The 27,041-nt window shown below is 34.7% G+C and overlaps 1 protein-coding gene across 1 annotated transcript in view; it reads right to left on the bottom strand.

The window, feature by feature from the left end:
- LOC121411045 (fibropellin-1-like) overlaps nucleotides 1-27,041 on the bottom strand; it is a 56,688-nt gene that overhangs the window by 16,663 nt on the left and 12,984 nt on the right. The window contains exons 7-24 of the mRNA XM_041603519.1: nucleotides 25,086-25,214; nucleotides 23,208-23,540; nucleotides 21,950-22,066; nucleotides 17,243-17,362; nucleotides 16,390-16,506; nucleotides 15,488-15,601; nucleotides 14,756-14,875; nucleotides 12,664-12,783; nucleotides 10,640-10,780; nucleotides 9,307-9,450; nucleotides 8,252-8,365; nucleotides 6,939-7,064; nucleotides 6,582-6,698; nucleotides 5,729-5,851; nucleotides 4,438-4,563; nucleotides 3,164-3,277; nucleotides 2,543-2,659; nucleotides 930-1,049 (exon numbers count right to left, since the gene is read on the bottom strand). Coding sequence (XP_041459453.1) covers nucleotides 930-1,049; nucleotides 2,543-2,659; nucleotides 3,164-3,277; nucleotides 4,438-4,563; nucleotides 5,729-5,851; nucleotides 6,582-6,698; nucleotides 6,939-7,064; nucleotides 8,252-8,365; nucleotides 9,307-9,450; nucleotides 10,640-10,780; nucleotides 12,664-12,783; nucleotides 14,756-14,875; nucleotides 15,488-15,601; nucleotides 16,390-16,506; nucleotides 17,243-17,362; nucleotides 21,950-22,066; nucleotides 23,208-23,540; nucleotides 25,086-25,214 — 2,412 coding nt within the window. The remainder of the gene's footprint in view (nucleotides 1-929; nucleotides 1,050-2,542; nucleotides 2,660-3,163; nucleotides 3,278-4,437; nucleotides 4,564-5,728; nucleotides 5,852-6,581; nucleotides 6,699-6,938; nucleotides 7,065-8,251; nucleotides 8,366-9,306; nucleotides 9,451-10,639; nucleotides 10,781-12,663; nucleotides 12,784-14,755; nucleotides 14,876-15,487; nucleotides 15,602-16,389; nucleotides 16,507-17,242; nucleotides 17,363-21,949; nucleotides 22,067-23,207; nucleotides 23,541-25,085; nucleotides 25,215-27,041) is intronic.

Here is a 27,041-nt window from a genome sequence, read left to right as displayed (position 1 = left end):
AATAATTACATGAAGGAGCCAGTTACATCCAAATGAAGTAGTCGATGATGTCACTCACTATTTTTCTTTTTTTTAATTGTTTGAATTATACAATATTTCAATTTTTATAAGAATTTGACGATTAGGACCTCCTTGCCTAAAGCACAAAATGTTAAAATAATGGAATTCCACGTGCTCAGGGAGGAATGAAACTTCATTTCACATGACAATGACGAGAAAATAAATATATTTCATATAATAAAATACAAAAGAAATAGTGAGTGAGTGATGTTATCAGTTTCTCATTTGCATACCGACCGAGATGTGCATATAACTATTTTGTGAAATGAAGCGAAACTTTAAAATGCCATAACTTTCTTATTTTACATCCGATTTTGATGAAATTTTCAGTGTTATGCTTGTTGAATTTTTCTCTTTTTATTCAAAACAAGTTTTTGTTGGGGTGGACTTGTCCTTTAAATATTTAATGAAAATCTAATGAGGATACATATGTGTATATATGACATACATTTACAACTTTGGATGTCTTCGCTTTAAAGTCTATCATATAAGTATGCTTGTATAAAAAGTCGAACAGCACTGAAAATAAACTAATCCGCAATTCTTAAAATGGTATCATGACAATCTGTTCAATATGAAAGGAATTAAGGAAGGTTTGTACGTTTTTAATACATTAGAAAAAGAACATCTGGCAAGGTGATTGATTGCGTCGAATCGAACAATTTTGTGTTCTGATGGTGGTAGTTCTTTTATTACTATTGGATTCTATGATGCACCAGTAGGAAAAAAAAGGGAGCAGGCAGCCTCCTCGATATGTAAAGTAATAAAAAAATAAAAGAATAGAAAAAGATGAAAACAAATTCTGCATTAATTGAGGCAAACACAGTTACGGTCTAGAAGGAGATCGTATATAATGAATATGATCTTACTGGTTTGGCAGACTGAGCCTATAAATCCAGGATCACAATCACATCGAACAAAACTTCCGGTAGAGCTGTCCGAAACACATTGCCCATTTACGCACGGGTTATCGGGATTGCATCCGCCGTCTGTAAGATTAACATAATATCATACAAACTCATATTACGAGTTGAAAGAGTGTTATGATGATTTGAATCAAGAAGTACTTCAACATTGTCCTCTCCTTCATTAGCAAAATCGATTATAGGAATTATCATCGTATTCCTATTGACATAAGGTCAGGTAACACACTTGGTCTACAACTTAACCTATTGGTACTAGCCAATAAGTCTAACACCATTTAGTCTAAACCCTAATAGGTGTAGACCAAATGGTAAGTGGACCAATTGACAGTAGACCAAATGGTTATTGACAGTAGACCAATAGGTGGTAGACCCCATTGGTTGTAGACCAAATGGAAGTATAGACCAACCAATAGTAGACCAAATAAAAGGAGACGAAAATGTTGTAGACCAATTGGTAACAAAGCGATTCCGGCGAGAATAAATTGCCTGAATTATATTATTCAGTGAAAATGGCATTTGCACTTGGAAAGGACGAATAGGAGGCCTACAAAAAACCCGGCAAGACTTGAGTGCAGGAAATTTTTCAAGCAGAGTGTAACATGCATGTTGAACTTTGTGAGATTTGAGTGCAGGGTGAATATTTAGGTATGATTATTTTGTTCTATTCCAACCTACCGTCTCAAAAATTGTATGCTCCATATATCTTATTGTCCATTTACTGTAATTAAGGCTGATGTTCTTTTCAAATATCATATGAATAACATATTTACTACAGTTTTTCGTAATTTGCATCTCTGACGATAAAATGAGAAAGTAGCGTAGGTATGCATATTCAACGCATTAAGCTAACCATCAACATTTGATACAAAACTATTAAACATTTTCTTGCTGGAGAAAACTCTACTTAGTAAATCACATTTTTTGTTATGAAGTTAAACTACAACGAGATGTGAAATTGACGAAACTTGACATATTTCTTTTTTGCGATCGGCGGCTCGGAGAGCTAAGCTCATCTTTTTATTGGGATCGTGTATTCCCAAAGAATAAGGTTATGTTAGCTTCATCATTAATTAATTATTAATTTGACGATCAATGTTGCCCAGTTTGTAGTTTATAATCATCAAGCTGATTTTAGTTTTATATTTCATGTATTAAGATTTTAAAACAAAGCATTCTAATGGCTTTTTTGCATTCATAAACAGGATCCGTATCTCATTGAGTAAATAATGTGACGCAAAGTACAAACTTTGTCATATACTTAAAAATACTCAGCTGGCTGGCCGTGAAAATGCACAAAACTCAAACAGTTATTAGCTTGTATGTTTTTTATAATTCAATTTACCCTTTAGCTCCGGTTGAGGTGATGGGAAATGACAGTTAATATAAAATAAAAAAGAGATGAATATCTTTTGTCTTAGAAAAATGCATTACAATTAATATACTAATGAGCTTAGCAAACAACGTAGTTTCCAATGGAGATGGACGTGAAGTGCTATGTAAGCCTATTATTTTTAACTATAAGTTATATACATTAAATGCCTTTCGATAAGACTAACCCAGTGAACAGTCATCTCCAATCCAAGAATCTGTACAAATGCAAATTCTGTTGAGACCGTCATCAATCCGACTACATGCCCCACCGTTTACACAAGGTGTCACCAAGCATGGGTCATCTGCAGAGACAAAATAAAATACAAAGGGCGTTCACAATCACATCTTCATATTTAGTTGGCAAGATAAGGTTTAACACTAAAGTCACAATAGTTTTGCTTTTATGCCAAGGACACAAGAATCTAATCGAACGTCCTCCAAGATGACAGGGAGGGGGGGAGTAAAACGAATGAGTAGCATACACAAACAAAATAAAACTTATCTTTGATATCTTTTTACAGGAAAATATAAAATTGAAGAAATTTTAATCAAACGTGTTGAATTTACATTATTATTATCATCATTATTATTGCTATCATTATTATTAATTGAAACACAACAATAACCCATTTAAAAAAAGTAATGATGATTAAAGCAAAAGCATAATTTCGATGTCCACGAGCTCAACCAAACAAACACTAGATTAATAACAGAATAGCTGTAACATACGTACACCCCCCCAAAAAAATTTTTGAATAAGAAATTATATTCTTTGGCAGCACAAGCTATCAAAGCTACGCTCTTACCGTACTGACATCGCATTCCGGTGTACTCTGGTAGGCAATTACAAGTGTGTACAGTGTTTGTCACCTGGTTACATGTCCCTCCGTTTAGACAGGGATCAGTGAGACACGATTTGGCTGGCGATAATAAAAATATCATTATATTATATACATGTACGTGAAAATAACAATAATATTTCGCAATATTGATCAGCATGGCTCTAACACGCTCATTTATTTGCTAAAATAACATATAATAGCATTCCAGGACCACGTCTTACAAAGGGTGGCAATTGATGAAATGAAAATGAAATCCATCAATGTCTTCTTTTTTATTTCTACAGGAAATATGCAGCATGTTTGGGGGTAAACTAATTTTTCAAGAAAACGATTAATGTACAAAAATACAGCATATCTAGAAAATACATTAAAAACACATGCTGTTAAGATGCTGACTTTGCTGGGTTTCAAAAATTGTGGTTGATCGGACAAATTGCAATTATTTGTTAAATGGAGCCCTGATGAACAGTCATTAGTCTGCTGGGCAAACCTTTCACTCAAAATAAGGGTCTGATCAATGCGCAGCCTACTCATGCCTTGTGTACTGAAGGCTCTCTCGCTCTAAGTTTTGCATGTGCTAGTCTTTGCGTGGAGGCACACTTTTTGATCAAAGTTCCAATGAGGGTCTGTGCCTGCAGACTAAACAGTCATAGGCAATGAAATCTGTGTAGGTCTACAGTGGTTGTAACGTGGTTATAGAAGTATCGTTATTCAAGAAGAAACTTACTAGTAAATACAAACTGCACAGAAATTGCATGTAGTACCACAATTGCATATAAAGATATCCATGGAAAGACCAAATTATTATTATAAGATTATTTCTTAACCACGTTTTTTCATTTTAAAGAATACACTCAAAGGGGAGTTGATTCCTGCCTGTGAGAATTTGGTGGAAACAAAAGATGAAACGATTTAAACCCCCTCTTTTTTATAAGAAAATATTTCGCAATTTTTCAGGATTCATCTCTGGAAAAAGTGATTGAACCCTGTTCAATTCACAAAAAAAAATATACGTTACTCTTGATAAATTAATGGGACATGCAATGCAGCACACGAATTCACATGCCGCTTAAAATCATATTTTGATTCATCATTACTATTGTTATTTACATTCTTATTATTATCATTATGTTTGTTATTATCAGTATTGTTATTATCATCATTATTATTATTATCATCATTATTATCATAATTATTATTATTATAATTTTTAGTATTGATAAGGACCTGAAACTTACGAATTTGACACATAGTTCCGTAATAGTCTTCGGGACAGTCACAAGAATAGTTGGGCGGCAAATCACCTCTGTCAATCACATTGCAAGTACCACTATTTGCACACGGCTGGGCATTGCATGGGGATTCTAAATTAATAGTTAAAAAAAGCAGGATATATCGTAAAACATTCCCACGTGGGGTTCACCATTTTGATGTATTTCTCCATACATCTATGAATGACCCCTGGCTGGGGCACATCTGAGAAAGAGTGGCATCTAAACACAAATAAAAAAAAAATCAAGCGCAAGTCTATAATACTCGCATTTCATTGTTTGAAAATCAAGTTGAGAATGATTTTTAAAGAGACGGGTCTGATTGCAGGTTTGCAACCCTTTCTACAACGGCTCTTGGGTCCGTTGTATACATGTCTGTTATTATTATTTCAATGTGTAAAATAAATGGGTGTAGAATTCTTTATTGGTGGACCCGATCTTATGAAAACAAAATGGGAATGTTTTCCAAAATGTAAGCTGACGTGGTGACACGAAATGACGCGATTTGATCTATTGCTTAAAATAATTGAGCCCTTGAAAATGAGACCAAGACAATCTACGACGGTTGCTCTTCAATCTTTTCATTGAAATATTGTATGCAACCGAGAAGTGCTTTCCCGTAAAATGAAGAGATACTGACAAGAAAAAATGTCATCAAAGCACTCGAAACAATCTACCCCTCCCAGATACGTTTACACCATAAACAGCGTAAAGATTCTTGGCGTGATCCTTTATAGAGAAGCAATATTCAATATCCAATCTTCATGGCTATGGGATACAGGGATACTAAAGCACCCTAATATTTTTTTTCTGGGGTGTTGGGTATCATGTTACAGCACACAGAGCATCCCCTGGAAATAAGGTTGGTGTGTAAAATTTCATTCCATCCATTAGTTTTGCAACTTTTAAAATAACAAAGAAAATACATGGTACATAACAAATATTTCACAATAAAAAAATGTGAGCAAGTTTTTTTTTTCTAAGAATTAACAACTTTAAGAAGGTTGCAGGGGTCGCCACTATAGCTTGACTATGTGGCAACTCCGGAACACAATTGCACATCATTTATCCGACAGAAATCTCCTTCACATGACAGTTTGAGAGCGATCTTTTCGCTTGTCAATATAATTTTTTATGTATCAAACTAAACTTCATTCCACTTCACCAGCACCACATTTTCAAAATTGTTCCCAGACCCCTGGCAATTCAGGGTTATTTCTTAATCAAGAAAATAAAAGTGGGAATAAAGGTAAAATACCATATTGGCATAGAGGTCCAAGATATCCAGTAAAGCACGTGCAGAAAAAGTTCTGGTCTTGGTCGGTCGATGTACATGGTGCATTGTTTTGACAAGGATTTCTGGTGTCATAACATGGAATCTCTGTAAAAATAGTAAAAGCCCATCAATGAAAAAATAACTTGGTAAAAGAGATCGAAGAATTATAACTAGATATCTCAACAACAAATGTAATCATGGTAATCCATTAAAAAGAAACAGAAATAAACTTTAAAAACATTCATTAATCCTCAGTCATATTTGATGCGCCACGAAGCTCACCAACATATTTGATTATTAAAAAAAAAAACATGTAGAGCTTTTCATTTATTTATGACGCAATTTTTGTGATGCGCTTATTTTGCCAAAAAAATGTTGTATACACATACACGAGGTTCATTGTTAGCAAGCTTTAAATTTCACAACCCTCTCCCACAATGCGGAATATCCTCTCACTAATAAACACTCTTTTTTAAAAAAGCTTTACCTTTTTTGGCAAGACCTTCCATTTTACTTTTAAATACAAACGTCATCTGAGGTAACTATATTTATTGAATTGTGTTCCTTAAATCTATGATTGTGTTATATATATTATATCATGTCTTGCAGTGTTTTCGACCTTGTTAAGTTATGTTTATCATATTATGTATAATTGTGAAACGGAAATCAATAATGAAATCAAATCAAATCATTTTTTCTGCTTTTATCAGAACCAACTTGACGGGAGAGAGATACACAGAAAAAGTGTAATGGCTTGTGCAATACTTTAACTTTTGTACATACCTATAAACAAAGGCAATGGGGGAGATATATGAACTGGTAAGAAAATGCTTACCAGTCTCGCATCGCGTCCCAGTATACCCTGGCGGACAAAGACATGACTGAAATGTGCCGCTCGACGTTGATTGACAAGTTGCTCCATTCATGCACGGGTTTACTGGTGAGCAAGCACCTGAGAAAATTGAACAAGTGTATCCATCAAACATTCAATAGGATATAAGGCAAAGACGATACAATTATTATCATTTTATGATACATCTTTTCTAGCTTCTTCTACACTCACTACTTCTGGTTTGTTATGAGTTCTTTCTACTTAATGATTTTTTTTCTTGACTTATTGCGATGCTCTGATGTCTTAATAATTTATAATTGCCTTTAAATTAACACTTTGTCTAGTATTGATAAAACCTACCAATTTCGCATCGTTGACCTGTCCATGAGCCTATACAAGTACACCTGTATTCAGTTGTAGTGCCAGAGACCACAGATCCATCACATGCACCGCCGTTCAAACATGGGTTGCTATTGCACGGATTAACTATTGAATAATGAAAAGAAGGCATCCATAAGGAAATGATAATAAGAATAATAGTAAGAACACCACCATTGTAATGATTTAGAAGGAATATCTACCCATTATATTGTATAATTAATACAGAGACGTATGCGGGGGGGGGGGGGGCTGAACTGGGGGCTGTTCCTTATCTGCAGACACATGCGCTTGGTTTTCAAATAGTGCATGATAGAGGGTCTGAAAAGGAGACTAGAGCACTGTGGATGATTTGACTTACAATTACAGTGTTAGGAGTCTAGTCTCCATCCTATGGTATTATTTGTTAAAGTATCAAATTTGAGTCTCTGCTTGCAGACTTACATGGCCGCCCCCTGGAGAACAGAACTTTTATAAAAAATCATATTTTTTGTATTAAAAAGGTACCTTTTTGTGCTCACTCGCTTCGTTCATTCACATTTTTACAGCTGATAACGATACAGTGTATATAAACAGGTTTGAAAAATTAAACAAAAACTTTAAATGTTCTAACTTTGTTATTTGTCGCTGATGTCAAAAACATTTCTAGCACTGTGTTTATTTCATTATGAAACTTTTTTTATTAGGCTAAATTCATCATTAGGGTATACTTTGCCTTTAGGATTCATCATCATTCAAACTGAACCCTCCCCCCACTCCGATATAGCTCTACTTCGACGTTTTTGTTTAACCCTTTGTGCACTAATGTTGCAATTTTGCACATTCGTACAATTAAATTCAACAATCTCAATAAATAGTTTTCTCCCCTATAACTTCAAATTAGACAAGCTAAAAAAGGGCAATAGTTCTTGAATAGCATCTATATAATAATAATAATAAGTATCAATGGTGCAATATGGAAATCTTGAATTAAATACCATGGAAACAATTGTCATTATCATCCCTCCAAAATTAATTTAGCGTGCAAAGAGTTAAAGATAGTTACAAACATAGTTTAATCATAGAGCTATTACAGAGCTCTATGGTTTAATCAAAGAACTTGTAACGATGCATATTGTTCATGCGCTAAGTTTCATCTATTTTATCACAATTCATATTCATTTATATACTAAAAGAAATATCACAACTGCTTTGTTCCGGTTACATGGGGTAACGACGTACATAATAGTTTGATGCAGCGTAGTGCAAATACAAATCTTCATGCCTGCAATGATGTTAAGAAAAGTTAGATTTACCTGCTTGGCATCGTTCCCCAATGTAGGAATTAGTACAACTGCAATCGTAGTCAACAAGTCCAATGTCTGTACAAGTTCCTCCGGATAAGCATGGATTAATGGTACAAGGATAAGCTATATAACAAAATACAAAAACACGATTGATGCTAATAATGCATGCACATTCAAGGCGACACTGCTGGATTGAGTGAGGGAAGGTGAGACCCAGTTTAAAATTGTGTGAGGAATAATTTTTACAATTTACAGGTCCACAAAATAATGTCGTCTGGAGAACAAAGGGTCATGGTTCACAGCGATCATTAGGTCAAAGACTGATCTTCTATTGAAGAAAACAAATATACGAAATTTTACAGCGAGTCTCACACATTTTTTCTTCATTTTCTTGTTCTCCCCATTTTGCACTCCCAGAAATTGGCACCCGGGAGTTATTTCACATTTTGATTCCCGTCGTCAGAATGGGGTGTATTCAACCAAAGAATAAGCATCCTGGATATGCATACACACCAATTATAATAAAGCTGTAAAATATTTTGCAACGATTACAGCAATTCTTCAGCATAGTGGTCACACTTCAAAGACTTTAAAAAGATGACTGAAGGCAAACGACTAGCAAGTTCGCGCCTATGGTGTGTACCACAATTGAACCTTTATATAAAAAGAGCACCAACTTATCATGACATATACCGACTTTTACCTCATTATCTAAAGGCATGGTCACACCACCCGAGCGTTGTTGGAGCGGTCGTGGAGCGGAAGGGAAAGAGGGTCGAATTTTGCTCACAAAATTGGGGGAAAAATCGAAAACAAAAGAAACAATCAAAATAAAAAATGGTGAACGGTAGCGAGCAGTGATGATTTTTTTTTCTCTCCACTCCAACAAAGCTCGGCCGGTGTGACCATGCCTTAATTCTCTAACAGATTCTTCATTTAATTATGTTGTTGTTTTGTTTATTTTTTTATTTGTATTATAATCGAATTGGAAATGAAATAAAGAACTGAAATAATATTTTTCATGTTTGTGACTTTATTAATAAATGTTTCCTTCAATAACTTACCATTTTGGCAATTGTCTCCATAGTAAAGATTTACGGGACACGAGCATGAAGCAATTGGTGCAGCATCAGGATCAGAAGAAGGAAACATGACAGAGCAAACTCCATTGTTCTGACAAGGATCGTTAACTGCGCTACAAGGATCCTCTGGGGGAAATTAGAAGGAACATACTAGATGAAGTATACAGATACAATTTTAAAAGAAACATTCTCCCAAATATCATTTGTCACCGCTTTAACAATAGTTTATAACAATATTTTGTACAACCAAATTTGTTGAGTGAATTGTTTTTTTTTCATATAGCAAATGTATCGAACGATATATTAATTTTGAGTTAATAATCATTTACATGTATGCGTATTCCATTTACAAACAACAATTTCAAGGGACTGTTTCATGACAGTTATCACCACTGACAAGCTGACTTTCTCCAACAGTTTTCATAGAAACAGTCAAAGGCCAGAGCTTCTCAGCAATTCAAAATCAGGGTTTTAACTGATTGTCAAACTGACATTTTCTATGAAACGTCCCAGCTTTAGATAATGTATTCCAACTAGAAATAACATTACAGGGTCCTCATTTTTTAATCAATGTGCAACAATCTGAAAAGAAGTAACAAAGTGACTAAAGGACATGATTTGAACACATCACGCATCTGATTTTTAAAAAACAAATATGCCTTCACCAATAGACTGTGAGGCCTAGCAATAACCTTTGATTTCACCATCAATATAGAAGGAGAGAGGAAAGGAAGTGGAAGGAAAAAAGTTAAATAATAAGTAATATTTTATGCCAACATCTTTAACCTAATTAAGTTTAATTTTCAAAAATAGAATAACGCATACAAGTTTTACCCCCTCTAATAATTTGTATATTTATCTATTTTATTTATGTATTTATCTATTTTTATTATCATTATCAGTATAATTTTTGTTATTTAAACCCGAGTTCAGCATAACGGCCTAGGGGTTTAAAGGGGTGCTAGTGAGTTTATTATAGAGATATATTACTAGTTTGCGTTATTAGTATATATCTCTATGGTTATCATGCTCGTCCGTGTTCCGTCAAGTGTGCAGTTAGCGATATTAATCAATCTAATAAGGTACAGAAATGAACCGTGTAACACAGGTGTAAATTTGAAACTTCTTTACGTCCAGTAATGCTACCAAACTTATAAAGAAGTAAAAATTGCATCTTTTAGGGTGCAAACAAGCAATTCTTGGTGCAAATAATAATAAAAGGTGCATTTTGTACTTTTTTCCACTTAGGATGCAAGTTTACACCACAATCTAATGTGTTGGGCCTCAAATTTGGTCCATCTTTTATCTAACCTACCATATCTGCATGTGAGTCCTACGTATCCAGTGTTGCAGGTACATCGATAAGTATAGATTCCACTAGCAACTTCAATATTCTCACAAGTGCCTTGTCCATTGCATACACCACTGCCAGTGCCCTGGTTGGTACATGGGAATGCTGTATTCATATAAATAAATGTTTCCATTCACACATGTATGTACAAAAAATATATGGCGTAAAGGTGAATGGCGTACGTACATACATAAGGTGATTCATACACAAAAGTATGACGACACGCTTATCGTATCGTAAATGACTAACTATGTCATTGTCGAATGTGATTTACCCTGAAGATAAGGGGAGCGATTCATGAAAGTATTTGTCAGATGTTTTATCCGACAAGTACTGTTTTATCCGACAGTTACTATGGTTACATTACCTCCCAGCCAATCGTATTCAAGGATGGTTGTCAGATCTGACAACTTGTCGGACGAAAAATGTTGATAAAACGCTCCGCAGGCATGGGCGGAAATCCCAGGGGGAGGAGGCCCCTACCACAAAATAGTAGGGGACACAATATCAAATGTCCCCCTTCTATTTTTGGTCTTTTATGATACTTTAGAGAAAAATATATTATTAACAATCGAAATAATACATTATTTTGAACTAAATGACTTTACATTTTTGGAGACATTTCTTTTGCTCGTTATTTTATCTCATTTTATTTATTTTTTTTGAGAGGGGGGGGGGTTAAAATGACCTTTTATTTTGGGTGATAAAGTTTTTTTTGCTTGCTTGTCAATGTTGTTTAAAGCCCCTGTTCTCCCTTACCTTTGGGGACAGATTTCCGCCCATGTCCGCAGGCGAAATTAGAGTTCCTTGTTTTGAAACCAAAGTATCAATCTCTTTTGAATATGCACTGTGTTTTGAAATTTGCCCAGTTTATTAATTGCTTGAACTGAAAGCCTAAGTAGTTTTTCAACAGGCCCTATTAAAAATGAATGAAACCAACATCTCAGTGTCGTCTAACATCTTATAAAATCGACATGGTTCAACATTATTCCAAACATTTCAATTCGTTATCGTGGCTCGGTATCGTGGTCAATATGCTTGGCACTGACTTCCACGCATTAGCACATCAAATCCATTCAAACCCAATCTGTCCTCGAATTCAATAGTTAAAACAACAACAATTTCATTATTTCATTTCTGACATTACTGGAAAATTATATATTTCACAACATTAGCACAACAAATGACAAATCAAAGAAGAATTGTACGACTTTCAATATTACCATATTGATATGATCACGGAACAATAAGAAATAAATTTCCAGTAAAACTTGGAGTTGCAGAAATCTTTTGAGGTGTTAATCATTTGGTATTAATATTGAAGAGCGTATTATAAGATACGTATGACAAAGCACATATAGATAAGCAAGTATTCTTTCAAAATAAAAAATTTAAGGTCTATTTCATACCGTACTCAACTACGCTAAATTTCCTTCCTCTCGTGCCTGGTAAAACATGGAAAAGTTTTGTTTTCTTCTTTTTATCATGTATTGCGACTGTATATAGCTTAGAATGATGTTAGTTTCGAAAAGACTCTACCTTGACCTTCTTTAACCTTTTTTCGATACAAAACTTGTATCTTTTTTGTACAGAATAAATTGATAGATTCCCTTTTTAATTGTTTAAGAATCAAACTGAGCATTTACGTTAATATTAAGTACTAGTTAATCTAAGAAATTCTGAACTCAATCTTCACAGCCCGTTCCTCCCTTAAACCTCTTTTAACATACTTGGTGTAATGCGGTATCAATAAGACTGTTTTATTTTGCTGTTTTAGGTAGTTCGGTATATAATCTAGTAAATGTAAAATATTGACTAAAAATGTTTACAAGAAACGGGTTATACATATGCATAGATATTTCACATGGCCCAGCACGACATAATCGAATGACTAATCAGTTTTCTTCTTATGCAAAAAAAAAAAGAAGAAAAATGATGGCGCCATCACGTAGGCACAAAATGACATGAGATAATTATCTATAACTTACCATTGGAACAGAAAGGCCCATAATACTCCGGAGTGCAGTCACATGAATCGAAATTTCCACTAATTGGATCAATGTTACACGTCCCACCATTTTGACAATTCACGTTGTCACATCCCAATGCTGTTGGTTTGAATGATTCCAAGATATTAGGTCGTTGAAAAGTCAGTTGCATGTAAAACTGTACTTCGATGAGTGGTTGACACAGGACATAGCACAGGAGTTTCAAACAGACTTATATCCAGGATGAAAATATTGGATTTAGATATTGTGCCCCCACCCCACCGTCGTTACCGTCTCCATCGTCATATTGAAAACACAAGGGAAATAATCATGTAATTACATTCATCATTCAAAAGACTGCAAATTGAAGAGTATCACCATTTAAAAAGCATGCCACATGTCAATATCTCTGTTTGTACACAATCCAATATTATTTGTATCAACATGTTCTTAATTGTCTTTTCCCCTTCCCTTTCTCTCCCTACCTTGACTTTGAAATCTTGATTAACATTTTATATTTGTTATAATCATCATATTTATTTGTAAATACCCTCGATTTATCCCTCGTGGCTCTCGATGTGCCTCTATTTTCAATTTGTAATGTAGTTTTTTTGCACGTACTATAGTTTTCTCTCTATATCTATTATTATAAAATTCTTTAAAAAATCTTATGCGATACATGTTCTTGTTTTTGCTTTGATAACTATGTTTGATTCTAATTTGAATATGAAAATAAATGAAATGAAAAATGAATATTCAACAAGTGGAATGCCTCTGGACATCTCACCTGCATCACGCGGTTCAATATAGCAGCAGTGCTGACTTTGAAAACTACTCTTACTCGCACAAGATGTTCAGTGATACATGGTTACTCTTATGTCCGCTTTTTATGAACTAGACCAATAAACTTACAGAGATATGATGGTTATCCAACAAAAAAACCCAACATGGCCAAAGTTCATTGACCTTACATGACCCTTGACCTTGATCATGTGACCTGAAACTCGCACAGGATGTTTAGTGATACTTGATTACTCTTATGTCCAAGTTTCATGAATCAGATCCATAAACTTTCAAAGTTATGATGGTAATTCAACAGATACCCCCAATTCGGCCAAAGTTCATTGACCTTTGTCCTTGGTCATGCGACCTGAAATGCGCACATGATGTTCAGTGATACTTGATTACTATCATGTCCAAGTTTCATGAATCAGATCCATAAACTTTCAAAGTTATGATGGGAATTCAACAGATACCCCCAAATCGGCCAAATTGACCTTTGTCATGTGACATAAAACTCATGCAGGATATTCAGTGATACTTGATTAACCTTATGTCAAAGTTTAATGAACTAGGTCCATATATTTTCTAAGTTATTATGATGACATATCAAAAACTTAACCTCAGGTTAAGATTTTGATGTTGATTCCTCCAACATGGTCTAAGTTCATTGACCCTAAATGACCTTTGACCTTGGTCATGTGACATGAAACTCTAATAGTATGTTCAGTAATACTTGATTAACCTTATGGCCAAGTTTCATGAACTAGGTCCATATACTTTCTAAGTTATGATGTCATTTCAAAAACTTAACCTTAGGTTAAGATTTGATGTTGACGCCGCCGCCGGAAAAGCGGCGCCTATGGTCTCACTCTGCTATGCAGGTGAGACAAAAACTTGATGTTTTCATCTGTTCAATGAGTGTTTTTCACACAAAATTGAGTCAGATACACCTGACACACTATACAGTATTTGCTTTACATCTGAAGTAATAACCTAAATGTTGTAAATAAACTGGTGATAAAATAATGACAATGATGCCAATACTAATGATGATAGTGATGATGAATAAGAAGGTGATGATAAAGATATAAAAAAAATCAAGATAATGAGGACAATTATAGTGATAAGAAAGATGGAAATAATGATAAGCCCTAAAACACTTACATTAAACAATAATGACTTCTTAATATTCGCTACATCATTTTCAAAATTAGTTCCGCGACGCAATAATCATACACGAATAATGAATTACAGAAGATGTTGACATTAAGATGGCAATTTGAGCAATTATGACATCTTAAGTACTCACGTTCAGTACACGTTGAACCTCCCCAGAACAAAATACAAGCACACGTAAAGCTGGATCCGTCCATTGCAGGGTTGCATGTTCCACTATTTTGACACGGATTTACCGGCTCACACGGGTCATCTAAGGAAAAAACATATTGCAGTAAAGTTAACTTCAAAACCTTGTTAAACGATGAGGCAGTTCCTGTTTCCTTCTAAAACATATTTTTTTAGAATGAATCTAATTCATATGCTATACTAAAGACTACATATGAACATGATAGAGAGACATAAGCTGTAAAAGAAGTCTCCTTTAATTTCAAAAGAGATTTTCCAATAAGAAGGTTTTTCAGACACTGCCCATACCCAAATAAAAATCCCTTCTAATGATAATGAGAAACGTTGCATATGTAACGCAAATCGCAAAGAAAAATACTTTTCAATTTTTGGTGCATTTCATGCAAACACAAAGCTGCTCCTTGTTTTCAGATATCATTAGGTACCAGAGTACAAATTAATAGGTACCATCTAAAAGTGATTATCAACAAGATCAGCGGTGTGATTAACAATGCAAAATGTGAAGCAAATTTTGAAAGATCCATCGTCATTATTAATTCAACGCAGAAGAAATGGAAAGAAGAAAGGAGAAAGAATAGCGACAAATGGACATAAGTAAAAATGAAAGTAGTTAATTAAAATAATTGATGTTATAACAATGTGGAAAATGAGAAAAGGTTTATGAGCAATATCTCACCATGTTGGCACACATCCCCAATGAATCCCTGAAGACAAGAACATGAAAATGAAGATCCTGATGGATTACAGGTTCCACCATTCTCACAGAGTTGTGGATCATTACATGGGTGGACTGTCGAAAGTATAAATGCGTATGAAAATTTGGTGTCAATGCTTTCATTACAAATTTCCAGTTATATCCCACATACGCAAGCATGCACATCCACATTCGTACATACACAACACACTCAGACACACAACCCATACCCTATCTCGTTGATCCGCTACACACACTCGACAATCCCGCCTACACCTTCATGAAAGTTGTCTTGTCACGACTACCAGGTAAGCTCTGACAATTTCAGTGAAATGCTTGATTTTGATTGGCTGAGAAGCACTGGTCATTGACTACAGCTACGGTAACTGTCAGAAAATTGTCAACTTGTCAGACATCAGTGCTGACAAGCTTCATAAAATATTTTCCTGTATACTCGATACAAACGCACTCACAGTCACCCACCCTCGTAATAGCCGGACAAAAACCGATTACCCACTTAGAAAGAAATGCAAGTTATTAATGCATTTTCGTCCAAAATTGTACTCCGGCTGCTGCTTAAAATAATACTACTTTGCTTTCCCCCACCCTACCCCTCCACATTTGTGGGATGTATTTCCACAGCAATATCGGAAGAATTTAGAATCCAATTTTGCCACAGTAAATGCAAATCATGGGATTAGCCGTGAGATAGTGATGACCAAAAACATACTCTTGCTATTATTTGATTTTTAGACTATTACTAGGCATCTATTTTCCAATAAACTAAACATATTTCCAACACTGGAAAACTTATATATCTGGTAGCATAAGAAATAATCTTAAACACTACAATCAACAACTGTAAAGGGGGATGGTAATTTTACCGATTTCACAAAGTGAGCCCGTGATGAATGGGTTAGTAGATAAACAACTGGGTGTAAATGTAGCGGTGACACTACAGTCACAGTTATTCAAACAAGGGTTGTTAAAACATGGGTCAGCTAAAAGAGAGAGAGAGAGAGAAAAAAAAACTCAATACATAAATTAATTGAATATACATGCAAGTTAAAACAACTATAAAAAGAGGTTTTTCCAATTTTCTCCAAATGAAGTGTATATATAAACAGGGCTACTCTGATGAACAGAATTCAAATGAACTTATTCGACATTAAACTGTGGAGAGTGACCTTTAATTTCAAAATTGTTACATGTACATTCAGATGTCTTTCACAGAAATGGAACATTATTTGTCCGAAACAAGTCATTTTTGAACGCCACATCAGAGACACCAAAAAGGAGACTTTACAGATTTTACTTCATTATGTTACAGAGTATACCAACAACAACGAGAAAGCTAGCTTATTTCAAGAAACGGATATACATGTAACATGTACAAAGAAAAGAAATTGATTACTCTCACAAGATAATTGAATAGGAAGTTTTACTTGAATACAATTCATGTTAATTTGGAACGATTGATAATTGATACTTTTTAGCTGAACTCGGTGTCTCACAAAAAAGTTAAACTAATTTTTCTTTTAAACTTGTGCCTCAATGAAGCCTATATACAGTAATTGTTTGGGAATTTTTCGAAACATGTCAATACTGAAAAAAACACTCTAAGAAAACAGACCACACCAGAGACAAGCAACTTTTTTTCGGACCTTTAATAAGTGCTCCTATATTTATTATAGAGGGAGAAAGAGAGGAAGAAAATGTTTGTCATAAAATTCTTACCAATGTTGCAGGTCTGCCCAAGATATCCAGGATAGCAATCACAGTTAAAAACATTATTGACATTGCGGCAATCACCGTTGCCATTGCACGGGTCATTTGCACAAGGCATAGGCACGATACCTGTGAAACAAACGACAGCAGAATCTCAGAATAAACATGACAAATATAACTGGTTACCAAACATTATAACTTGTAATTAAAAGTGAGGCATGATCCTTGATATAAAACCCTATTGCCGGAGCGGGACTCTCAAGATCCGACTTTAAAGTTAAGAACATTATCTTAATCTTATCATTATTTGATTTGAAGTCAGGATTTGTAAGGACGTAGTGATTCCTTTCGGTTGCGATGGGCTACACCTCGTAAAATCTTTAAAGATCTGACCGAAAATATCACTCATTTTACTCTAGGACAGTTCTAAGCATGTCTTTAAGAATATTCAATGAGCATATTGATGATGTCATATCCTCACTTGTTTTTTTTTCCAAAATATTATTATTACATTATGTTTATTCAAATTATTTCCTCTGTGTAACAACATAATAAAAAGGAAAGTGGGGACATGACATCATTAGCCCACCTGATGAATATTCATTGACGATGTGCATTTAACTTCTTTCACAAAATATTGCTAAAATTTAATAACTTCGCTATTTGTATTCAGATTTGGATAGAATTTTCAGCATTTTGCTCAGTGAATTTGACTTAATTCAGTTGAATATAATACTTTTCAGCCAGGAGTTTCACTCTGACTTATAACGAGTCATTTTTTTTTCCCGCAACAAATTGTTGATCAGTACAACGGTAAATCTGATCCGGAATCTAGTTCTTGTAAAACGGCAGGGCCCTGGGAACGATTTTTTTTATTTACAGGGGGTGCTGATGTAAATTTGACAAGCAAAAAAAAAAAAGGTTTAACTATAAAAAAGGATGAAGGTCATTTTGGTCCCGAGAAAAAAAGCAAGCAAAAAAAAAAACAAAACAAAACAACTACAAGGGTTTCTATACATAACGTAGGTCATTTTAGTTATACGTTGATCCACATTGTCACACCTATCAGAATTCCAGGGGATGCTGCATATGGAGAATAATACCTCCAGGAAAATCATGCGGGTGCTTCAGCACCCCTGCCCCCCCCCCGCTTCCTAGGGCCATGTAAATCGAAATAGCTTTATTCTATAGGCCGACAGTGCGTCCCAGGAAAGAAAAAAAACCTAGAATTTTGAGCATTTAATTATCATTCCACCAATATAATCAATATTCAAAGGATGCATGAATATAAATCGAAGCACGAAACTAAACATCATTTCTAGTTTATTGTTCCTGATTGAGGTCTCATACACAGGAGGGGAGATTCAACTCCTTTTTTTGCATTTGTAATCTTCTCTTTAAAATAGAAATGTATACCCACAGACTTTTTGGTCTCCTTTCTTGAAATCTTTTCACTCACGTATGTGTGAAGAATATATTTGTGTTTATTTTATTAAATGGCCGAACGCAGCGGGGGAAGTTATCCCCAGACATTTTGAAAACCTACATTAATTTACTCAAATTCTTTTAAGAACTTCACCAAAAGTTTGCACGAAATCCTTGAATTTTCTCTTTCAAAATGCAAAAGCACCTCCATGAGAGGCTCGGTCGCTTCGGTCCCTCGCTTTCGAATTTCTTCCAATTTTTACACATCTGGCCCTCTGTGAAAAAAATTCTGCATACGACCATGATTTATTATAAAAAAAGGACATTTCGTATGCATCGAGCTGTACAGTTGAACAATACACGTGTATACAATAATGATAAACAATTAAACACACACAAGAATATAAACACGACACTTAAAGGTTCCGTTACTTCATATATACGTTTAACAGACCAAATAATATATTTTCCTGAAAAAGATAATACATCCTGTTATATTTACGGCGAATACAGAAATGGATCATTGGTAAAATGAAGAATGACACAGATTAAAAAATGGAGATGAAAAGAATATAATATTTTGTGAAAATGAATGATATTAATGATGAGATGGAAATGAGATGAGACGTGGGTCACAACTGATGATGAATGGTACCCTGTCATGAAAAGAGAAAAGAAAAAAAAACAATAACATGATGACGAAGAAGATTATGTATGATGACATGAGAAGTGCAAACATTTAATTTTAAAGTGAATTCAAGCAAAATGATGAGATGGCAAAAAAACATAACAAAACAGGGAAGCGGATTTGTAAAAGTTTGAATAGAATAGTATAAAAATGATGAGTTATGACTTAAAAAAGTTGTAAAAATATGCGATCTATATATATGGAGAACTGACATCTCCTTATTACCTGAAATAATTTTGACGTAGGTCAGTAAAACAAAATGAATATGTTGCAATAAGGCAATAACTGAACTTTTAACTTTGTCAAAAAATCTACTCATAGACAGAAGGATATATTTCTTTCATGAAGCCATAAAAACCATCTATATTCCGTTTCCAAATCTAACCCATATTTATATTCTTTTATGAGAAATTATTCTGTATAATTGATAATGAAAAAAAAATTGAAATTTTTTATTTTGTAAATGGAAGAAAAAAAAAGCTTATTTGAATAAGTATCAATTGGCCTACCATAATTTTATCAGAAACCCGAGGATCAAAGTAAATTAATAGAAAACAGCAAATTTGATAGAGTACAAAAGAGATGAAATGGTTGTCAAACTCCATTTGTCACAATCGACACACGAATCTTTTAAACGAGTTATATACCATGGTTAGTTTTCCCTTTGATTCCGAGGCGAAACCAAACTTAATTTCTAAGGCGTTAGATTTTCAAGTAGGCATGATGATGCATGAGTAAACTATGCAGTTGTATTTTATACAAACATGAGTTTATGTCAATCTAACCCTGTGTTTATGAATGTTTACCCTTTGTAAAATACCATGAAAGGTCGACATGACAAAAAAAGCAACGTAGAAAATTATAAAATACCAATATCTTAAATACACCCAATTATACTGACTCACTGTATTTCCAAAGGAATTTTACTCAGAGCCCTTGTGGATAACATGTATAATATATTAGCAGGCGCAGTTCTAGGTAGCAGCTTTGGGGACTGAAGCCCCCCCCCAGAAAAAAAAATCGTCCAAAAAGGGGAAATATATAAAGCTTAGAATCTATTCTTTATCTTGAAATTACTTAGATTATTTCTCATTTACGCATGAGTGAGCAAAAACAATTTGAAAAGAGGATACGGAAAAGTCACTTGGCGGGCCGTATCTAGATTTTAAAAAGAAAACCACAATTTTAAAAAACTCAATATCTGCTCTTTAATTTGATACCTCAATTACAGAAAATGGTCAAGAAGTAACAAAATTCTAGTTATTTGAAATAAAGCTTGAATTTCAATAATTTCATAAAATGAAGAGGTTTTAACTTTGTTACTTCTTGACCATTTTCTGTGATTGAGGTATCAAAGAAAAGAGCAGATATTGAACTTTTTAGTCATGTGATTTTCTTTTTGAAATTCAGATACCCCTCGCCAAATGAGTTTTTGGCATCCTTTCTTCGAATAGTTTCTGCTCACTCATGCCTGAATGAGGAATACTCAAGTAATACCAGGTGAAAGAGGAGATTCTAAGCTTTACATTGATAAGTCATTTGTCTATTTTATTTATGATTAAGTTATGATAAATCATCGCTAAATCTCTGTTTCGTTTTTTCTGGGACGCACTGTATATATATATATATATATATATATATAGGCCCTACTTGTGTATATTTATATAAAATAATACATTTTTCCATCCATGTGGTTACGTTCTCTGAAATTATAGCTTTTATTATTAAATTCGAAAAATTTCTTGGCTGGTCGCCACACGTTCCCTCGCAAAATAACATCTAAATTGAGAATACATTTATACTCTTTTAAAGTGCGAGTACAGCAGGTTAATGATCCCCTAAAATCACTTTTTTTGTTTTTCAAATTACTAATAGCCTCCCCTTTTCACCCACCACGAACACCACGAATATAACACTATTAAATGCCGTTTGAAGTTTTAACTCTGAAATTGTCTAGATTTTTATCAAAAGTGCTCTGATTATTTGCATTCTTTTAGATATGATTTTTTTTTGAAAATGGCTTGGTCGCTATTTCCTCCGACCAAGGCTAAAGTTATTTATGATATTTAGTTGGAAATTCAGTTTAGAGTTAGAAGTGTTGATCTATATTCCCGATGGGAAGGTGGGGGGGGGGGGGCGTGAAAAATATATCAAAAAATTTACGCCCAAAATTTTCTGTGTGAAGCACGATCTCGTGAGATGTTCTTATGTAGCATTTCTGCATGACGAGTATTTACCCTTGACATGCCGAAATGCTGCAGAAGAACATGTCACGGCATCGTGCTTCACACGCAAAATTTATGTCATGTCTAGTATTTATCCCATTCCCCTCGCATTGTATTATAAATATCGTTTCTAAGTTCGGGGATAACTGCTTGATTAGTAGGCCTATATAGTCTCCTACGTGCACTACGCTGCCCACGATATGCCCTTTCCATCGTCATGAAAATTTCTCAACCCCTTAGTAGCCCCCCCCCAAAAAAAAAATAGTTTAGAACCGCGCCTGCTAGACCAGTCTCATTAGTAAATACACTAGTTTCTTTAAATATAAATGAAACAAACGAATATCAAGTAAAAGGTTAATATAATATCAGCAAACTTACTATTTTGGCAGAATATGCCCTCGAACTGATCAGTACAATCACACCTATAGGCGCCTACTCCAACATCAACACACGTAGCACCATTTTCACACAAGTGAGTTGCACAGTCATCAATATCTGTTGCACAAAAATATTTTTGCATAATAATAAAGACATACTTATTTTTCATACAAAGAATGGTTATCTATTTTATGCAATACTGAATCAACGTGAGAACAGGGGAGCGGTTCATTTAAAAAATTAACATTTTTGTCCGACAAGTAGTCAGATCTGATAACTCTTCTTGATTTTGATTTGCCCAGATGCACTGTTAGAAGGGTGATTGTCGGATAAAATATGACTAATTGGATAATAAGACCTCTAAGTCCTTTCATGAAACGCTTCCCTTATCAACAAAAACATAAAAATCAATATACAGTATGATAATTTTTGCATCATTAAAAAGGGGGTCCATATGAATGTTTCAACAGAATGATATATTACAGAGTTTTCGCATTTAACCCGCTCTCTGCAACACACCAATTCCTTTGAAATGGCAAGTCAAATCACAATGGAGAGTTAAGAAGCTATTGTCGAAAGTTGGTGGACCGGGATAGCAGATCATCCGGAGTTCGAACAATTGCAAATAATTTATGTCGTCAAGAGACGACAAAAGCATCCATATTGTGGTTTGACTTGCATTTCAAAGAAATTAATGTGTTGTAGAAAGCGGCTCCGTGGCAAATGCGAAAACTTTCTATTACGGACCTAACGGACATGGGATTGACAGCCAGGACAGGACAAATAAAATTTTTTTTAATTAGCTCATTCGCTTTAAATACCAACTCGTTCCCTCGACTTACTTACTCTTTCCCCCCAACTACTAAGTCGCTCCTTCGACTTCAAATGTGTTCCCTTGACTTACTAAGCCTTTCAGTCAACTTACTTACGGCAACCTCGAAGTCTTGAGAAGATGATAAGTCAAGGGAACGAGTTTAGAAAACAAGAACATGTCATGTAACCGTAAGGGATGACGTTGTCAATGGATTGGTGCAAAGGCAATTTATCGTAACGAGCATCAGTTGCTACACAATTACACAAATACTCTTATGATCTACATTAATACTTTTTTCCAGTCACATTGGAATTTAAATTGTGACAATTCTTACGAAAATAAAGACAACTGGGCGGAGAGTGACCACAAATGAAATGTACCCTAAATAGAATAAATTACTTGAAATACAAGACTGCATCTTAAAAAACGGAGAGAAAGACCTACCTGCTTCATATGTGATGCTGAAACCAACATAGTTTGTCGATTGGGGGTTGCTCCCGTCTGTCACTAATCGGAACCAGACGAAATCTCCTTGAACATCTTTTCTATGGTTTGCGATGATTCCTGTAAACGTTCCTAGGGGTCTTGCGAGGAAGCTATCGTATCCATATGATAATTCATCTACATTTTCTTCAAGTTCAAGTTCAACAATAGTGAAGATGATGTTCGTAGCGCCATGGACCAGTACAGTGTAGAAGCGGTCAATATCGTTCGGATAACTCTGGGGATAATTGGGGCTCTGGAGCTCATCAAACTTGTTTACAAAGTATTCGATATCTGTAGAGAAATGATATGAAAACTAAATTGTTCAGGCCTTTGCAAGATCTATTCACGATTGAAAATACATTCTTAGAGTGTTATATTTACTAAAAGTGAACTACTTAAAAAATCGTGTTCTGATAACGTGTATTCCAAATCAAAAAGACACTTGCACTCTAAAATAAGTTTGCCCAATATTGGGTAAAATGGGAACATGCATATTTGATGGATAAAAAGAGACCAAATATTTTGTAAATTTTAAGCAATGTTGCTTTGAAATTTAATCTTCAAGCACGCATTTTGCCAAATATTGAGGGAATAAAATACCCAGAAAACATACATGTTCCCTTTCTACCAAATATTGGGTAAAAACTGGGTAAATGAGTATATGCAATATATGTGTGTATATATGTATATATACTGAAATATATATATACATACATATATTGCATATACTCATTTTTTTTCTTTAACACACTTTCCTTACATTTGCTAGCTGTAAAATACATGATATAACTGCTATTTTCGATTTCTGTTTAGGTGGAAACGAGTAAAGAAACACTTGAGTGAAGAAGGGAGGCGTTCAACGTAGAAAAATTGGGAATCCTTTTACATTTTATATACATGATATGAATTTCTTTCGAGTATAATGACAAAACTTTGGTTGTACCTCTACTCAGCTACAAGTATTGTATTCTTACCAATCCTGTTTATATCCGATTATTATACATTGTACTGAATAATAATCAACAACGAAAATCCCAATAAGGTCTGTGGATCATTCACATTCACGACGGTTATCTCCTTCGGCCGATCACCCCTTTTCAATAACATTTTCTCACATCATTGTGACAAAATCTTCACATTAAACAAAAATCTGTTTACAGTTGTTCATAAGCATGATAAGTGGATGTATAATGTGTGTGGTATTCTCTTGTCTGCGTGAAAACATAATTAATAATTTGATGAACTGATGAAAATAAAATGATATACATGTACATGTTAATTGACTAGTTTGTTTCTATTCAGAAAGATTATGAAACAAATTGATTTTCTACGTTTTATTCTAATTAATTCAGTCTCAATTTTTTGGGTACTCTATTCCAGTCCCTGTTGTAAAAGAAGGTCTAAGGCTGGATAGAGGACATTATTAGGGAAGAATACCATTTTGTGAAAATAGTACATTTGATTATCCATCTTACAATCGAAATTGGTTTAAGGCTATACAAATGCATTATTGGTATCTAATGCTTCTGAAAAGGCTACAATCCACTTAACACAAACCCCATGATAGCTATAGTGGTTCATTTACAATGTAGGCAAGTCTAAACCAATAATTTGAAATAAACCCAGATTCATGAAACATTCCAAATCTTGATTTTATTCATTTCGTAAAGATATCAATTATAAACAAATTTGAATGTAAATGATAACGAAGTTGAGTTGGCTTCCTAAGATATGTCACAGGTTGCGCTTGTTTCATGCGTAACTTTATGAACTACTTTATGAACTACAAAATACTTTATGAACTACAAACCGGAAGCGTTTATTTTTATGTCATACCATTCTGTCCAACTTCACAGTGATTTCCATAATATCCATTGGTACATTTACACGAGTAGTAATCGAATGGAGCATCGACGCATACACCTTCGTTTTGACACAGGTTAGATGAGCATGATCCATTATTAACTGCGAAGAATGTTGGAGAAAAAAGGGAAAAGCAAGAATAAATATTAATAATTACCTTCAAAATAATGAATTGCATTGCATTAAAAAAAACATTTCGCTGTACAGTGTTGCAAACAAGAGTTTTTCTTTCTAAAAAAAAATTATTGGGAAGGTTCAAACTTGCTTTAAATGTAGGCCCCATCCATTTACGTAAAGGGAAATTCAATATACTTGCATACTGAGGGCCCTATCTCGAACGACGTCCCAGAGACGTACAGTCCAGGCGATGTCTCGAACATATTTTTTTCCCTGGCATAACCAAGCAGAGGTCTCTGTGACTTATCCAGACATGATCACAAGTACTTTGCCTTACAGTCGCGGAGATGTTCCTGCAATGTCTCCAAATAGTGGCTGTGACATCTCGGAGAATTTTCCTAGTTGCAGCCACATCTTCTTTAGCTTTTAGGATACGCCGCGGCGCAGAGAAATTTTCTTCGTTTCACTGAAGAAACTTTAATGTTGAGATGTTTTCGCCCGTGAAGTCTCTGACACGTCACAGAGACGTCTCCTTTGGTGAGATATAACCTTAAAGTAAGTAAAACGTCATCAAGTCGACGTCTCATCAATCTTCCTGTTCTCCTTAAAGTATCTTAGACTTAGCAAAGACATCGCGGGGAAAGTCTAAGCAGTCAGGGATGTTAATAGTCTCTTCGACGTCTCTGCAACTAAAGACCCGGCTTCACTGCACTTACGGATGCAAAGAGGATGTAAACGTAAAAAAAATCTGTTGGAAAATTATATGCATCCGTTGTGTACTCATCGCATACGTGTTTCACAATCTTACGGATGCAAAGAGGATGTAAAACGGGAAAAGATCGTGCCATCCGTGAGAAAACGCTATACATCCGTTGTGTACTCACTGCATAATGCTACATAAATTAAATTATGCTCTATCCATCGAGCATCTGTCCACTGTGATTTCATCCGCGCAAAAAATTTTGAGCTGCACAAGACTTTTAGAACTTCCTGCCGTGTATACGATGTAAATCATGGCCCTGGGAGGCGGGGTGCCCTAAAATTTTCCTTTGGGGTGCTGCGTGTGTTAATTTCCATAAGCAGCACCCCTGGAAATCTGGTAGGTATGATAAATGACAGAAATATGATACTAGCATGGATCCCAGGTCAAAGGTCACGGTCACACTGACACGTTTTCATCTTACCCTTTTGAAGTCCTTTTAAACGCGATAACTTTAGTTCAACAGGGCTTTAGTTTAGGACGAATAATCGAAAATATCCCTTCCAATCAATAACATTTGTTGGTAAAGTCATTATTACATTTGTGGGTAAAGTGCATTATTACATTTATGGGTGAAATTATTATATTTTTGGGTGTTATTACATTTGTGGGTAAAGTCTTGTTACATGTGTGGGCGTTATTACATCTGTGGGAGTTATTACATTTGTGAGTGTACCCCCCTTCAGAAATTTCATACACAGTGGTTGAAATAGTGCTTAAATTCACCCTTTTCAGATCAGAATATTAAAACTTTTCTGCTCGTGCTTTGCGCTCACATTAATAGTAAGATACCAATTTACCCATCCTTTTCCTGATCTACAAAAGATGAAGAGAGTGTCCCGTTTTTACGTCTGAAATCTCTTTTTTTCCCGCTCGCATCAATTGTATAGTTATATACCTATCCTGTTCATGATTACAAAAAGTGCTTAGAATGTCCAGTCTTTAGGTCTGAATGTTAACAATTTTCAGCTCGGGCTGCGCGCTCGCATTATTTGATTGTTGAAATATGTATCGTATTCCTGTGTCACTGCAAACGGTCCTTAAAACAGGTC

Source organism: Lytechinus variegatus, chromosome 3 (genome assembly GCF_018143015.1).
Source record: "Lytechinus variegatus isolate NC3 chromosome 3, Lvar_3.0, whole genome shotgun sequence".
Lineage (NCBI taxonomy): Eukaryota > Metazoa > Echinodermata > Echinoidea > Temnopleuroida > Toxopneustidae > Lytechinus > Lytechinus variegatus.
This window is presented reverse-complemented; position numbering and strand designations above follow the sequence as displayed.